At 41.7% G+C, this 14593-nt stretch overlaps 1 protein-coding gene across 1 annotated transcript; it reads left to right on the top strand.

Moving 5' to 3' along the window:
• Nucleotides 1–635: 635 nt before the first annotated feature.
• On the top strand, nt 636–13889 carry si:ch211-166a6.5 (clustered mitochondria protein homolog). The gene is made up of 28 exons (XM_023294172.3): nt 636–900; nt 2489–2598; nt 2809–2980; nt 4116–4253; nt 4351–4505; nt 4590–4744; nt 4929–5051; nt 5238–5370; nt 5476–5568; nt 5688–5854; nt 6532–6711; nt 6799–7236; nt 7320–7393; nt 7497–7601; nt 7693–7793; nt 7884–8036; nt 8143–8205; nt 8331–8569; nt 8668–8752; nt 8935–9088; nt 9248–9387; nt 10057–10137; nt 10215–10340; nt 10490–10599; nt 10716–10809; nt 10892–11017; nt 11113–11186; nt 12909–13889. Exons 1-28 carry the CDS (start codon nt 852–854, stop codon nt 13477–13479), a joined length of 4209 nt encoding a protein of 1402 aa, XP_023149940.2. The 5' UTR covers nt 636–851; the 3' UTR covers nt 13480–13889.
• The last annotated feature ends 704 nt before the right edge of the window (nt 13890–14593 follow it).

Raw genomic sequence — 14593 nt, 5'->3', positions numbered from 1 at the left:
TTCTAAGCAGATGCCTGCTTGACTTTCCTGTCTTTCAGCTGAGAGATATTTTATACCCTGCCTCGACATACTGTAAATGACTGAAGTTCATTTCAGTGCATTCTGGTAATACCAAACAAGTCACATGCTCAGCCAAACCCAAAATTCTTAATGCTTGTCTACACAGAAATATGTCCAGGTATGACTAAAATGTCAGAGTAGTAGGTTTAAGCCTCTCAGCCACATCATCCACAGGCACGCCTATCTATGAAAGGTTAATGAACCATAGCTTTGTTGTAATTTTTCTGGAAGCTGTTACTACACTGACACAAGGTTGCAGTTTGAGTATACTATTTGATGCCATTAAAACATATGTAAACATGAATCTCTGCATTTAACATGAAAAGCTTAATGTTGAAAGCGGTGTGGTCGGTTGACTGGAGTCAGAACACCAACAAACCCTGTGTTGTTAAATCCCACTTTGAATTCCAGGGCTTACGGAAGGAGTGAAAAAGGGCCAGGGGAAGGAAGAGAGAGTAGAACTACAACATATAGACACACCCAGTCCAACAAAGTGTGAGACAGACAGAGTAATGAGCCTGTGTGGAGCAATAGGAGGGTGTGGCTTTTTTTTTTTCACACAGGGAGAACAGATAAGCTTAGTTTGCCTTGTAGAGAGGAGCAGGAGTCACAGTCCTCAACACACAGCAGTTTACTTTCACTCTGCTGGACTCTCAGGCAGTCCAGCTGCACACTTCCACTCCCTCTCTCCTCAACAATCTTCCAGCAGTTTGAGGCAAGACTCTGCGGGGAAACAGCTTCCAGCACAGAGAAGTGAAAACACAACTTGAGAGAAACTTCAAGAGGCAGCCATGAAGGACAAAGTGAGAAGAGGAGGAGGAAGAAATCAAGCCAAGACTGGTGAGGAATTCCCTGTGATCTGTTTTTCTGCTCTGCTCCTCTTTCACTCTGTCTTTTGCACTTTTCCTCTTGGTTTTCTCTTTTTTTGGGTGCCTCCCTCACTGGAGAATGTGTGGAGGGTGGGAGATCTAGCACTGAACTGCTACTCTTACAGGGCCGGAGCTGCTCTTTCTTTTCTGGGAGAATCTGCTGTGTATTTTGTAACTTTTATGCCACTTTCATTCAGACAGACACGTGCTCAGCTTTGTTACAGCTGGAATCCCCTGAAAACTATTGTCAGCTACAATCCTTTAAGAAGGACAAAGAGTAGATTTAATGTGAAACTACGCAGCTTTTCTTTCTCTCTGTCCAAAATAAAAGCCTTCTACATTATTGTTATCTACTGTATAACTTACTTCTGCTTTTGCCACACTATCAAGTGGGCCTCTTAACCTGCGTTAACATTTGCCACTCCCCTTCAGCAAAACAGAATGACTGAATTAAAGTGTGTGTGTTGGCCTGTCTCCAGATTAGATTGCCTTGAGGTGTTTTCCCCAAAGAATTGCATGAATCTGTGAGCGCAGCATTGGGATTGATGGGTTACTCCAATCATAGTGAATTAATTTTTCTTGCTTGTTAGATTATTGTACAAGCCGGCTTTAGAAATCAGTGCCAAAATAAACTTGTCATTAGTGGAAACAGTGCTGTTTCTGTAGTAACATAGCAGAAGCAGCTTCAGTAGAGAAGGTGTGGATGGAAGTTTGCAGAGAGTGGGGACGCTCCCTTGCAGCCAATCGCAGACTGCTGTTTTTTGGTTGCTTTCCAGGAGCAAAGTAGACCCAGATTGACAGCAAGAACTGAGGACTTACTATAGACTGACTGACAGTCACCGCAGATAAGAACAAAGTCGATTTGTGGCTTTGCTGCATGCAAGTCAAACGTGTTATATACACAGTAAGTGCATGCATTGATGCAAGCCTGCATGGTCCACTGGCAGGCTTTAGGTTTGTCAGTTTTTGTGTCATCACACTCTGTCTCTACATGCCAACGCTGGGTGTGGTTGTCCCTTCACTTCACCCTGAGATGACATGAAGGCCAGTAGGCAAATTCAACAGGTTTAGTCACACTTGAATTTGTGGAACACGCTGAGTCCTGCTCTCCCTCTAGTTCTGCAAGTGTGTGTAGAAAGGTGGACACACCCCACTTTCATTTTCTTTGTCTCTCTCTCTCTCTCTCTCTCCTTTTTTTTTTTTTTTGTTTTTTTGCATAAATTCACTCTGGGCCTCAGGCACTCTCACACACACAGACTCTTCAGCCCAGCTCAGTATAATTTTAGGAGGAGATTAGAGTTTTTGTTGAATTCAGCAGCAAAGAACGGAAGATGGAATCTGACCATAATAAGCTGTGATTAGAATCCATTCATTCTTTCATGCTGTTATCCGCATATTTTATGTAACAACAAGTTTTCAGGGTCACAGTGAGCTGGAAACTATCTTGGTATGTAATAAGCGGAAGGCAGGAAAACAACTCAGATTATTTGCTTTGTCCTTAGCAGGACTTTGTGATTATCCTCAGTCATTTGTGTTTCTCTGATTTCTCCCTCAAACAGATGTAATCAGCCAGGCTGGTGGAAATGATGCCGCTGGTATGAAGCAAGATGAGGACACATCGTTCTCTATGAAGATCCAGGGAGCTGGAGTGGAGCCATTTGAACTGCAGGTACAAAAGCAGACTGTTTCTCTCAGACATTTTTCCCTCTGGTTTTAAAGATCAAGATGAGTGGTAATGACATGATGGACACTGAGCTCTAACAACATATTGATGTCAGTTCAACATTTTCATCCTCACAAGTAGATAGCTGACTTTTAATCTGACAGGCACGCTTATATTTGGGTGTTACATGGTGTGTTAAAGCATGCATCTTTGCAGGTGCATGGATTTTGGCGTGTTCAAGATGCAGTAATGGCTCTGCTTTCGAGGAATGAGGTGTCTCCACGTTCCAACTTGTCACTGGCACTGGCTGGAACGACTCTGGATCCTCTTGCAGAGCTGCAGAGCCTCAAGGGCCTTAAAGCAGGAACCATTGTTCGCCTGGTGGAAGGTAGAATTGCTTTTTTTAGTCAACTCAGTTTTAAATGTTTTTTATTTTTCTGGAATTCTGTTTAATGGCATAATGTAACAGTACACTCAAATTAGGTTTATCGGTTTTCACTACTTCTGTTCTGAAGTAAAAATGCCCTATATTACAACCCGAATTAAAATGGCTCTAGAATCTCAATCATTCTGACCTTGTGCACGAATGCATGAAAAAAAGCCACAAAAGTTTCTTGTGTATATGTCACATGACCACAAGAAGATACAGAAAATAGAGCAGTGGGCCTTTAAAGTCAGTAAAACATGAAGATATTTTCCCATCTAAAATTTAAAAATATGTTTCAGTATGAGTGAATTAGCATTTTTAGTCCTGCAACTTGCAACTTACAGTTGTCATTATAACTTTGGTTTGTTTGTGTCTAGCCTGCTCTGGTAAAAAAAAAAAAAAAGAAAGAAAAAGAAAAACAAAACTGTTTTGGGAAGTCAAGGACTTGCTGAAGCCTACATTACCAAATATGTTCATATTTATTGACGTAGCATGCATTAGCAAACCAAAAGGAGGCCATGAATGCAGGTTTACTTGGGGAGTTTATGAAGTTAATGTCCTACTGGTTCTTACCTGACATTTTGCCACAGTTGTTTTTCAGCATATAAGTAACTCACATTTCTTGCATTTCATAATTTTACCATTACCATAACTCATGACTGACTTGTAGTTAGTTGCTGCATGATTTGTGTGATATTTGTATTTGTAAGAGCAAAATTATTTTGGATTACTGTAAGAATAATCTTATCCACCTTTTAATCACATGATCACCCTTTCACTCCAACACACACACTTAAGTCTCTCTCAGCTCAATATAAACAGCTGACTCACCTCTCCTGAGTCATCCTAACAGGGTTTATGGTCATAAAGATTTATTGTTGCAGAGATTACAGCTATGTGCCAACCAATTAGACCGTTTCTCTCCCTCAAGCTGCTGAACTAATGAAACAAATGACCCTCATTCCTTATGCATCACTGACTGATTTATATTTGGTCATGACATTTGTAATATTAAACTCTAAATAAGATACTCTGCCATAGCACTGTGAGTTTAATAAAGAGGTTCAGTCTAAATTTCATTTTAATGTCTTTCCAGAGCCCTACACTTCCCGCTCAGCCAGGCTCCATCTGGCTCGTGTCCTGGAGCTGCTGAGAACATCCGGACCTCAGGATGCTCTGAGAGAAGGACGTTCACCGAGTGTCCTGGAGACACTCACACATACTCAAACATCAGGTAGACACACATACTGTGCAGTTTGACAAGAAAGGTGACACAAAGACACAAAGAGGCATCTAACTCGTGGTAAAATCTGTCTTTGTTCCTGGTGCAGATTCCGGTCTGCCGAATGGAAAGAGCCTGAAACGCTCTTTGAGCAACATGAAAACAGAGTCAGCCAACCAAGATGGAGCTCCACCTGAGTACCTCCTCCCTGGTTCTTCAGAAAGGCCGCTCATGGCTCTGCTGCCTCATAGCTCCCAACCAGAAGTGCGTAAATACCCGGAGTCTGTTTGAATGGTGGGCTAGTTCACCCAAACACTGACTCTCTGTGACTTCATATTTGTCTGTCAGGCTCCCAGACACCTGAGGGATCTGTCTCTCAGCTGCTGGAACCCACCTCCAGGACACAGAAAACTGCAGGGAGACTTTCTGTACATCACCGTGGTGACAATAGAGGGAAAACGCTATGACATCACATCATGTCCAAAAGGTTTCTTCCTGAATAGGTAAATGGTCATGATATTCAATCAAACTACTGTCTCCTGTGATGATTGTGGCTAATAATGTACCCAGCAGTTTTCCATCTGCAACATATTTTGGCACCTATGTATGAATGATTTCATACTGTTAATAGTTGAACATTTCAGTTCAATCATGAATTATTGTTTCCTTCTTCTTCGTCATCTACAGGTCTACAGAAGATGTGTTTGATCCTCGTCCTGCACAGTCCTCCTCAGTGTTTCACTGCTTCACTGACCTGCTCTGTCACATCAGTCCTGCCTTCAGACAAACCTTTAACACACTCAAAAACAGGTAACAATATTGCTTTGCATAAAAGAAGCTTGAATATTGCAGTATTTTACCAGAATCCCAACAGCTGGGTTAGATGAGGCATATATTCAGTGAGATTATACACCAAAATGCTGATACTGAAAAATGTTCCATTAAAATTGACTGTAAGTGAAGTATATTCTGCAAGTTTTCTCTTTGTTCCTTCAGACCTCAGCAAACACCAGTAGAGATGATCCCCACCCCTTACCACACCCTGAGCTGGCTCGGGCCTTCCTGCGCCTCTCGCACTCACAGAAACACCTTCTGTCGACTGGGATTGGAGGAACAGGCAGCAACACAGGTTATTTACAGTGAAGAATTGCTGTTTGTTGCTGACAGCAGTTTGCTGCTGGCCATTACACTGAGTGTAACTATGTATGCCATTGTTTGTATGTCTGATGTGTAGGCTCCAGACTGGAATGAGGAGTTGCAAGCAGCCAGAGATCTTCCACAAGGAAGTCTGGAGGAGAGGCTGCAGAGAGACAGAACTCTGCTGCAGGTAACCAGAAAGGCTGTAATTTAGCTTTAAGCAGCAGCAGGACAGGCCAAGACTCTTTTTCACAAGGTTCATTTCTTGTTTTCATTATCTTTCATTATCTGTTTTTCATTACCTTTCAGGTAAACAGTGCATTTGTGAGAGCTGTCATGCAGGGGGCAGAGACGGTGGTGGATGGCTTTGTTGAGCCAGCAAATGGAAACCCAGAGGACCCAGCTTTCCTGTGGGGTGGACTGTTCATGAGCCAGGGGGCAGCAAGTGCAATGTTTGGTGGCGAAAGAGGACGCAGGTGAGAGCAGAGCACAAAAACATACTATGGATGTAAGAACATTCGCTCTTTATTGCAGTGCACCAAGGCCCCATGTTGTGTCAGAAGTGTCAGAGTTCAGAAAAAAAAAACAAGTCCAGACACCGCAGGCAGGCTGGGGAAAAGAACAAACTTTAATAGAAAGAAACTTTTTGGGGCGTATAGGTGAGTGAAAGAGGGGTGACTGGTACTCCAGGTAAAAATACAAACTAGGATGCAATGGAAGACGCTGGCAGGTGAACATGACAGTAGCCAAATAGGAGGGCAACAGATCAAATTGACAAAGACAGAGGGAGGGACAAGACTATTGAAAGACTCAGAGCTGATTCTGGAGATAAGATACAAGTAAAACTAATCAAGGCAATCAAAAGGGATTTTAAAGAGGGACAAAGAACAGAAGTAAAAACAAACAAAGGACACATGAAGAAAGGCTGTTTCAAAATAAAACAGTAAGGAAATGAAAGGGGACATGAAAGCTACACAAACAGAGAGACAGGAAACGCAGAAAAGAAAAACACACAGGAATGAATCAGAAAAACAAAATAAAACGAGAAACCAAAACCCAAGACCATGACGAGATGAGAGGATAGTAAAATGGTTTTTGCTTCATTTTTGAGTGATGCTGGTTATTCAAATCCTTCTTCATCTTCTACTTCCAGGGCCGCTCAGAGGCTGGAGCTTAAAGGTGTACAGGCTTACAGTGACTTAGATGGACTGCAGGGGCTGCACACTCTACCTACAGCCGTCGTCGACTACAGAGGAGTACGTCTGTCTGCTCAGGGTCTGGCTCCCGGCTTGGAAGGCTCAGAGCAGGACCAGGAAACCACTCCTGCCTCAAGGTACATCCTGTGGACCTATTTTATGACCAGATGTGTTCCACATTTTTGTGGTTGTATTGCTAATTGTCTTTCTCCTTCTGTCCTCAGAGGTTTGCTCTATGGGGTAAATGCCGGACCCCAGGAGTCCAGCCAACGCAGACAGCTGCTTGCACTCTTGGCTCATGCAGCCAAATTTCTTTCCCTCCAGAGGCATGTTGTTGTGGCACCCAACGGTCACAAGGTACCACTGTTCACCTCTGTGGATGCTCAGGGACTGCTGGGGGCCGATGGGAGGTTCTACATACTGGACGTGTTCAGGACTTTCCCAGCTGACGCCAACTTCTGTCCAGAGGTGGAGACAGAAGGTCAGTCAGTCACTGGAGAGGAGGAGAGTGATCCAAACTGCAATGAGGTTGAAGAGAAGAAGGGTTGTGTAAAAGAAGGCTGGCCAGAGAGTTATCATGAAAACTCTGGGCTTCCAAACAGCTTCCCTCATGGCCTCTGTAGACTGACGCCAGAGCTGGTGCAGGCCTTCATCCAGCACAAGTGAGTTCTACATGTAAGAAAATACTTTTAAACTTGTTTTTAAAACATATCATGAGGTTCAAATTCTGCTTTGTTTCTTTTAGACATTTCCAGTTCACTCAGCATGTCAGGAAGAAGTTGGATGAAAATGGAGGCTTTGAAGAATGTGCAACAGCTGGTAAGCAGTGGTTTAGTGGGTCAAATGATGGGAAAACTAAAATTATAATTAATACATACAGTACTGCACATTTTACACTGAACAATTGTTTTTGTTCTTGCAGGTGACTCTCGAGCCACCGAAGCAGTACGAGCTGCATGTAAAGACGTGGGCTCAGTTAGTGACATCATCTTTGAGATGCGCTTTATCCCAAATGTTTTTTCTCCAGGTATACACACCAACCACATACACAAACGCACTCACTATAATCTTTCATTAGATACAATGTGATGGATCTCATGCCTGTGCTTCATATTTAGGGATATCTTTTCCTCCTGGTGAAAGCAAATCAACGAAGCTGCAAGAGAGGTTGCTGAGGGAGGCTGCAGCTTTCATCATCACGCACCAGATACCTGCCTTTGTAAGTGGATCCATTGTCAACACGTTCTAACGGGTATATCTTATATTAAATTTACACAAGCTCACAATATGTATGCGCGTATGTTTGCAGGTTCAGCACTGTCTGCAAAGCAACGAGGCACCAATGGACGGAGCTTCTCTCAAACAGGAGCTACGCAAGAGAGGCGTCAACCTGCGGTACCTGGGCCATGTGTTCAAGGCCATTAGCCAGTCAGAACACAAGGAGCGCCTGAGGCATATAATGGTTTGTTATTTTAAAAGCAACCAAACTTGAAATGCTCTTTTTTTTTCTTAAATGTGACTGCTCTCTTAATAGTGCTTTCTATCATCCCTGTTTGTTTCTTCATCAGAGGACGGTCATAAGTGAAATTTTTATCCGCTCAACAAGAAGAGTGTTCAACAGTTTCCTCCAGGTACTTAACAGACTTCTGTGATGAGAACTCCTGTTCATTTATAAGTTCACACATCTGGAAGTTGCACATTTGGGTCCACATGCTCCAGAAAGATTAAACTGCAGCCTCCCGTCATGTCTTTGTAGGGTGTGGACGTTCCTAGTGTCTCTGCAGCTGTGAGTCACTTTCTCAACTGCCTGTTGGTTCCCCACTTCACACCCACCTCTGTAGGGGAGGAAAGCAAGAAGAAGTCAAGGCGGCGAGGGCGAGGGGCCGGTGCCGGGGCCTGTGAAAGCACGCCCTGGAGCACGCTCACCGGCTCAGAGTTGTGGAATCTGGTCTGCCAGGATGCTGTTGAAACATATAACATCTCTGACTGCCTGGGGTGAAGATACAGAATTTGTTTGTTCACAGCTTGTATCTGTTAGTTGGGCTGCGGGTGAGTCTCGGTTTTATTGCAACTGTCATTTCCCTCTGTGACAGTTCTGGTCCCAACCACCTGGTGGAACAATACGGCCTTCAGAAGCTCTCCTTGCTCAGAGAGTTCTGTTTAAAGACAGGAGTGCAGGTAACACATCTGAAATATGGATTTAGTGTGTTATCAGCCTGGTATATAAATCACCAATAAATCACTGTATATTAGCAACGTTTTATAACACTATGAAAATTAGCTGCCACATAAAGCCTTAAAAAAGAAATACTGTATATTAAAAGGTTAACTGATGTATGGTGATTCTGTGTCCACACCAGTTGAGACTGAGAGACTACTTCCTCGACAACCAAAACAAAGCTCCCATTGGTCCAGACGACATCCTCAACATCTTCCCTGTCGTCAAGCACGTTCACATGCCGACTGTGGATGCTTCAAAAGCGTACCGTGCTGCACTGAACTTTATTCAGAAGGGTAGGTCAACAGACTGTAATCTTAATGCCTAATATATGTTTTTGAACAGATGGTGTGATTTCATGAACATGAATTTGTTTTTTTTTAAAAAAAAAAAAAAAAAAAAAAAAAAAAAAAAAAAGGAATTCATTCTGTCCAAAATTAAACTTGCACCTGCAGGTCTGCTGGATCAGGCCCATGAGCACCTGAAAGAAGCAACCTACCTGTTTGGTAGAGTGTGTGATGATCTGCAGCCTGAAGCCTGTTATTGCCACAGCTTGTTTGCCAGAGTGGCCTACCTGCAGGGGAAACCGGCCGAGGTGGGAATACTGCACCACAATTCTTCACAGTCATTCTGTTGACCAGAAACACAGTTTATTTGCAGTAGTGAATGGTGACTGAGAAGTTAATTACATTCACTTACTGTTACTTTATTCCAGTAGAATTTAAAGTACCCTATAAAGTACAAAATTCTATTTTTCCTTCTGTTTTCTACTGTATAGGAGTTCGTGAGGGAAATGTACTTTTTACTATGCTACATTTAACTGACAGCTTCAGCAACTAGTTAAAACAAAGGCATTGTAACATAACCACAGTTTATATAAAATAAATAAATTAGTGAACATCCACACCTCAACATTTTATTGCTACTTACCTGTCAATCCATTAATAACCAGTGAATTATCTTAAAAAATAAGTATATGATATAATTCTAAAAATTAGTGATTCATTACTTGATTGCTTTAACTTTTAAGACTTTAAATACAATACAATGATAATGCTAAATTAGAATAATACAAGAGATTTACTTAAAATGGTGTATTTACACATGAGGATATTACCACTTTCACTTAAGTAGTGTAAATGCACATGAGACCATTGTTGTACTGTAATACTCTGGAATTGGTTAGTGCATCTGCATTAGTATCAGGGTGTATTCTAATCCTGCATGCATATTAATTTCTTGCCATTTCTGTAATATTCTCAAGGCTCGCAGTGTCCAGCTGAAAGCAGTGGTGATCAGTGAGAGGGTTCTTGGCTTTGACCATCCAACCACCATCCAGCAATATGTGAGTATCACCACACATTTTTATATCAGAGTTTATCCAGGAGTCACGTGGAGTTAATATTGTTGTGTTATCCGTAGGCCCTCTTGGGAGTGTATATGTATGCTGGAGGGGAGACTGCCTTGGCTCAGAAGTGTCTCCTCAGAGCTCGTCTACTAATGCTAACAGTACATGGAGAGGACCATCCATACACTGCGACACTGGATGTAGGTTGCACCAACATAATAATCACTTTTGTCTCAAATGCTGTTCACCACAAGCTCAGAACAGAAGCTTTTCACAACATAATGAAAGAAAAGACATATGCACAAATCCACTGTTTACAAATTACATTCCTCTCCTTGTTTTCTTGCAGAGCTGTCTTGGGCTGATGCTGACAGAAGAGCAGAGAGGGCAGTTCCTAAAGAACGCTCTAAGACTTAACACCTCCTTCTTTGGCCCCACAGATCTGCATACTGCTCTCAGGTAAGATGTCATTTTTAGCTTGCACTGATATGATATATAAAAATCTATGACTTTACTTTGATCTGTTATGTTTCCAAATCCTCACCATTCCTCTCCTTGGTTTCTTGTTTGTGCAGTGAGCACCTGCTGGCTCAGTGGATGTGCAGCAAGGGTGACTACAGAAATGCAATGACTCATGAGAAAGAGGCCCTCGCTGCTTTCACCTCACTGGTCAGTAACCACACATGACATTGAGAAAATAAAGTGGACTGAATGTGTGTGCGTGTCATCTTATGGTTATCCTCCTCCTTAGTTTGGAGAGGATCACGCACAGACACGCTGCAGCAAAGAGTTCCTGAGCACCATAACCAAGCAAGCAGTGAAGGTGGAACGTAGTCTGAGACAGGCAGGAGCTGACTGCTCTGAGCAAACTGTGGAGGTATGTGCAGAAGCTCATGTGCATTGCATAACCCTTTCCAGACTTAAAAAGAAAAAGGAAAATGTGTTTGATGTGCCTGTCCTCTCTGTTGTCAGTGTCTAAGCCCAACAACAGAGACCATTCTGGAGCAGATGGTTCTGGTTACAGGGATCAGGAGGATCGCACAGAGGTAAATCTGCACTGCAATATACTGTGTTGATGGCTTTTCTGAGCCAATTTTTATGTATGTATGCCAATTTCTAAGTATGTTGATACACTCATCAAACTCAGCCACAAACATTACAATGGGACAATCTAAAGAGCTCAGTGTAGAAATGAAAAGGCAAATCAGTGACTTGAACAAGTCAGGAAAGTTACGTTGAGCCATTTCAAAGCAGATACAGATAACCAAAATCATCTGTGCAAACAATTGTTTGTAAGTATAAAGTGCATGGTACAGTTGTGTAACTGCCACAATCAACCAAGAATAACTAAAAGGCAGTTTTGGAATGAATTAGAAGCTGCTGGAACACAAGCATCAGGGTCCACAGTGTTTTACATTGTAATGGACTGAGAAGCTGCCATGCAAAAGGCCTAATGGAGGAAAGATCTGTGGTCAGAAGAAACAAAACTGAGCTGTATGGCCACAATGACCAGAAGTATTTTTGGTGAAAAAAAGCTGAGGCCCTTAATCCCAAGAACACCAAGCCTACTGCCAAGCATGGTGGTGGCAGTATTATGCTCTGGATCTGTTTAAGTGTCCGTAGAACTGGTGCTTTACACAGAGAAGGAGGATTACTTCTGTGCTTTTCAGTAAAACCTAAAATTGTCAGTCAGATGCTTGGGGTTTTTGTACGGTTGGGTCTTCCAACAAGACAATGATCCCAAACGCACATTAAAAGTGGTAAAGAAATGCCTAAATCAGGCTTGAATTAAGGTTTTAGACTGGTCTCTGCAAAGTCCTGACTTAAACCTTATAAATAATGAACTGTACTGAGGAAACAAATCAGTATCAGAAGGCCAACAAATGTCGTTGAACTGCACCAACTCTGTCAAGAGAAGTGATCAAAGGTACAACCAGAACCTTGTGGATGGCTACCAAAAGTGTCCAGTTGATTTGAAAATGTTCAAACCAATTAAGCCAAATATTTCCTTTGCTGTATGTATATTAATGACCTGGCAGATTTTTTTTTTATCACATTTCCAAATGATCTACAATAAATTAAGACAAAAACAAGATTCATGATTGGTTTTTGTGACAAAGACACATTTATTTCAGTAATTCTATCATAGAAAATGAAGAGTTATAGGAGTCATTTGAAACTCAGGACTGTCATGATATATATGGTCTTCATAAGTGTATGTAAACTTTTGTTCACAGCTGTATATAGAAACACTCTCAAAGCTTGTTGAAGCAATGTGGTGAGGCACGACTGATTCTGGACTTTGGACGCTAATACAGATTTTTGGATTTAGAAAACAAAATCTAATCTCAGTATACTGTCAGATGGTTTAACAACAAACAATATAAATAGTACATATCTTCAGACCAGTATATGGGACATGTTGGTTTTGAAAAATAATCTTAACAAGGGAAATTTGGTTTCTGAACTCTTTAATAGGAACCCGAAGAATTTCTTATGTTTCTTGTTACTTAGGTGCCACCATATAGACCTATGTACCCAAGTACCCATATTTTTATGTTGTCCTGTATGTCTGTGTGTGTGATTTAAAAAGAAAGAAACAAAAGTATATAAAAAATGGAGAACTCCAGTTTCTAGAGAACTGAAATGACAAACGTGCAGACTCTCAAACAATGCTGTCAAATACTATTTGGTCATGTGGAATTTTGCACATTTTTATATTTTATCTTGTATAGAAAACCACTCATTGCTTTGTTGTGTTTTCATAGTGACCGTCTCCAGGAGTACAAACAAAAACACCTTGAACTAAAGGCTGCAGTGCAGAGAGAGCTGGGACTTATACCACCTAATGGGCCTGCCGCCTCAGAGGCTGTGAACGGAGAAGAGAAAAGCTCAGAACAAGAAACAGGATGCGGGAAGGAAGCCGAGGATGGAGGAAACCCAGCAGCGGAGAATACCAGCGAGAGCCAACAGGAGCAGCCAGTGGAAGAAGTGTCTGTGGACAGCACTGCTACAGTTTCTGCTAATGGTCATGAGGTGGAGTCAGCTGTGGAAAACCAGCATGAGGAGAAAACAGATGCAGAAAGCGAGGGAGCAGCTTCAGATGTTGAGGTTAAGGTAGTGAATGAAAGTGTTGAGATGAAGTCAGATGCAGTTGAGGAAAATGGTGAAATTAATGGAGCAGAGGAAATCATTGTTAGCCCATCGGTCCTTAAGAGTGAGGTGACCTGGGCAGCTGTTGTTTCAAAACCAGTCATAACCAATGGGACAGAAGACAAAGTCTCAGCAGTAAATGGAGTAGAAGACGGTGTCACTGTCAATGGAACTGCTGAAGAGTGAACACATAGCAAACAAGGAGTTGTAGTAGTCACTGCTGTAAGATAAAACTCTCCCAGGATTCTTGATGTGATTCAATCCAGTGAACACAAACAACAGAAGTGGCAGAGTGAGAGGATTAACTTGTGTTGGAGATGTTACACTATCACTGATGCTGTCACAGGGCTGTGATGTCGAGCCTTTTCTTTCCAACAATAAACTTTTTACTCTGGTGCATTTAACATGTGCCTTCCCTCCCCCTTTTTTGTTTTTTACAGAAATCTTAACATGCATAAATATGGTATTTGAAGGCATGAGTCTATTCAACAAACAGCATATCAAATCAAAATAAAGAAAATCGTGTTTCTGTTGAAGTGAGATTGAAGCAGAGCAAGGCCGTATATCATGCAATAAAATGAAAAAGACAAACTGTGTGAAGTGTGTGAAAGATGTCAAAGTTGAATCTAAAGGGTGCAAACACAAGAAACATGAGCAGGACTTACCAAAGTCGTTAAACATAAAATCTGCAGCCTGAAATCTGTCATATTAAATATTAAACGATGTGTTTAATTTGAATCAAAGCTACACAACTGAAACATGGTAATGCATTAAGAAAAAGCTGTGCTTTGAAAGTCTTCCTTGTTGCCAAATCTGCTGCTAGACAACTTTTATTATTATATATAATGTAAGAAGTATCATCCTGAATCTTCTTGTTCTGCAGCCAATTCATCAAGATGCCCTCCAATAGAAATGTAGTTGTTGTGTTTTTTTTTTTTTTTTTTTTAACATGCAGGGACAGACATTGTGAGCAAAATGAGTAATTAATGCCACGGCTGAGCATTTCCACCTTGAAGCTGGAGTGTACTGATAACCTAAAACACAGATTTAGACAGCCAGAGTTCAATATTTAACAAACCGAAAAAAAACAATCCTGTCAGGTTGTGAGGTGGAGCTTTCTGTAACAGAATTCTTTGCTCAAACTCGGATGGCTAAGTTGCTCCAGTCTTACCGCTTGTTTTTGTGTAGTGGAAAGCACTTTTACAGTGTTTGAGCAGAGGTGTAGGGGAGCTGGTGTGCTAGAGCTGCAGTGAGCTGTGAAGGAAGGTTATTGATAGATGCAGGGACCTCACAGATCTGC

Source organism: Amphiprion ocellaris, chromosome 6 (assembly GCF_022539595.1).
Source record: "Amphiprion ocellaris isolate individual 3 ecotype Okinawa chromosome 6, ASM2253959v1, whole genome shotgun sequence".
In the NCBI taxonomy this organism is placed as follows: Eukaryota; Metazoa; Chordata; class Actinopteri; family Pomacentridae; genus Amphiprion; species Amphiprion ocellaris.
This window is presented reverse-complemented; position numbering and strand designations above follow the sequence as displayed.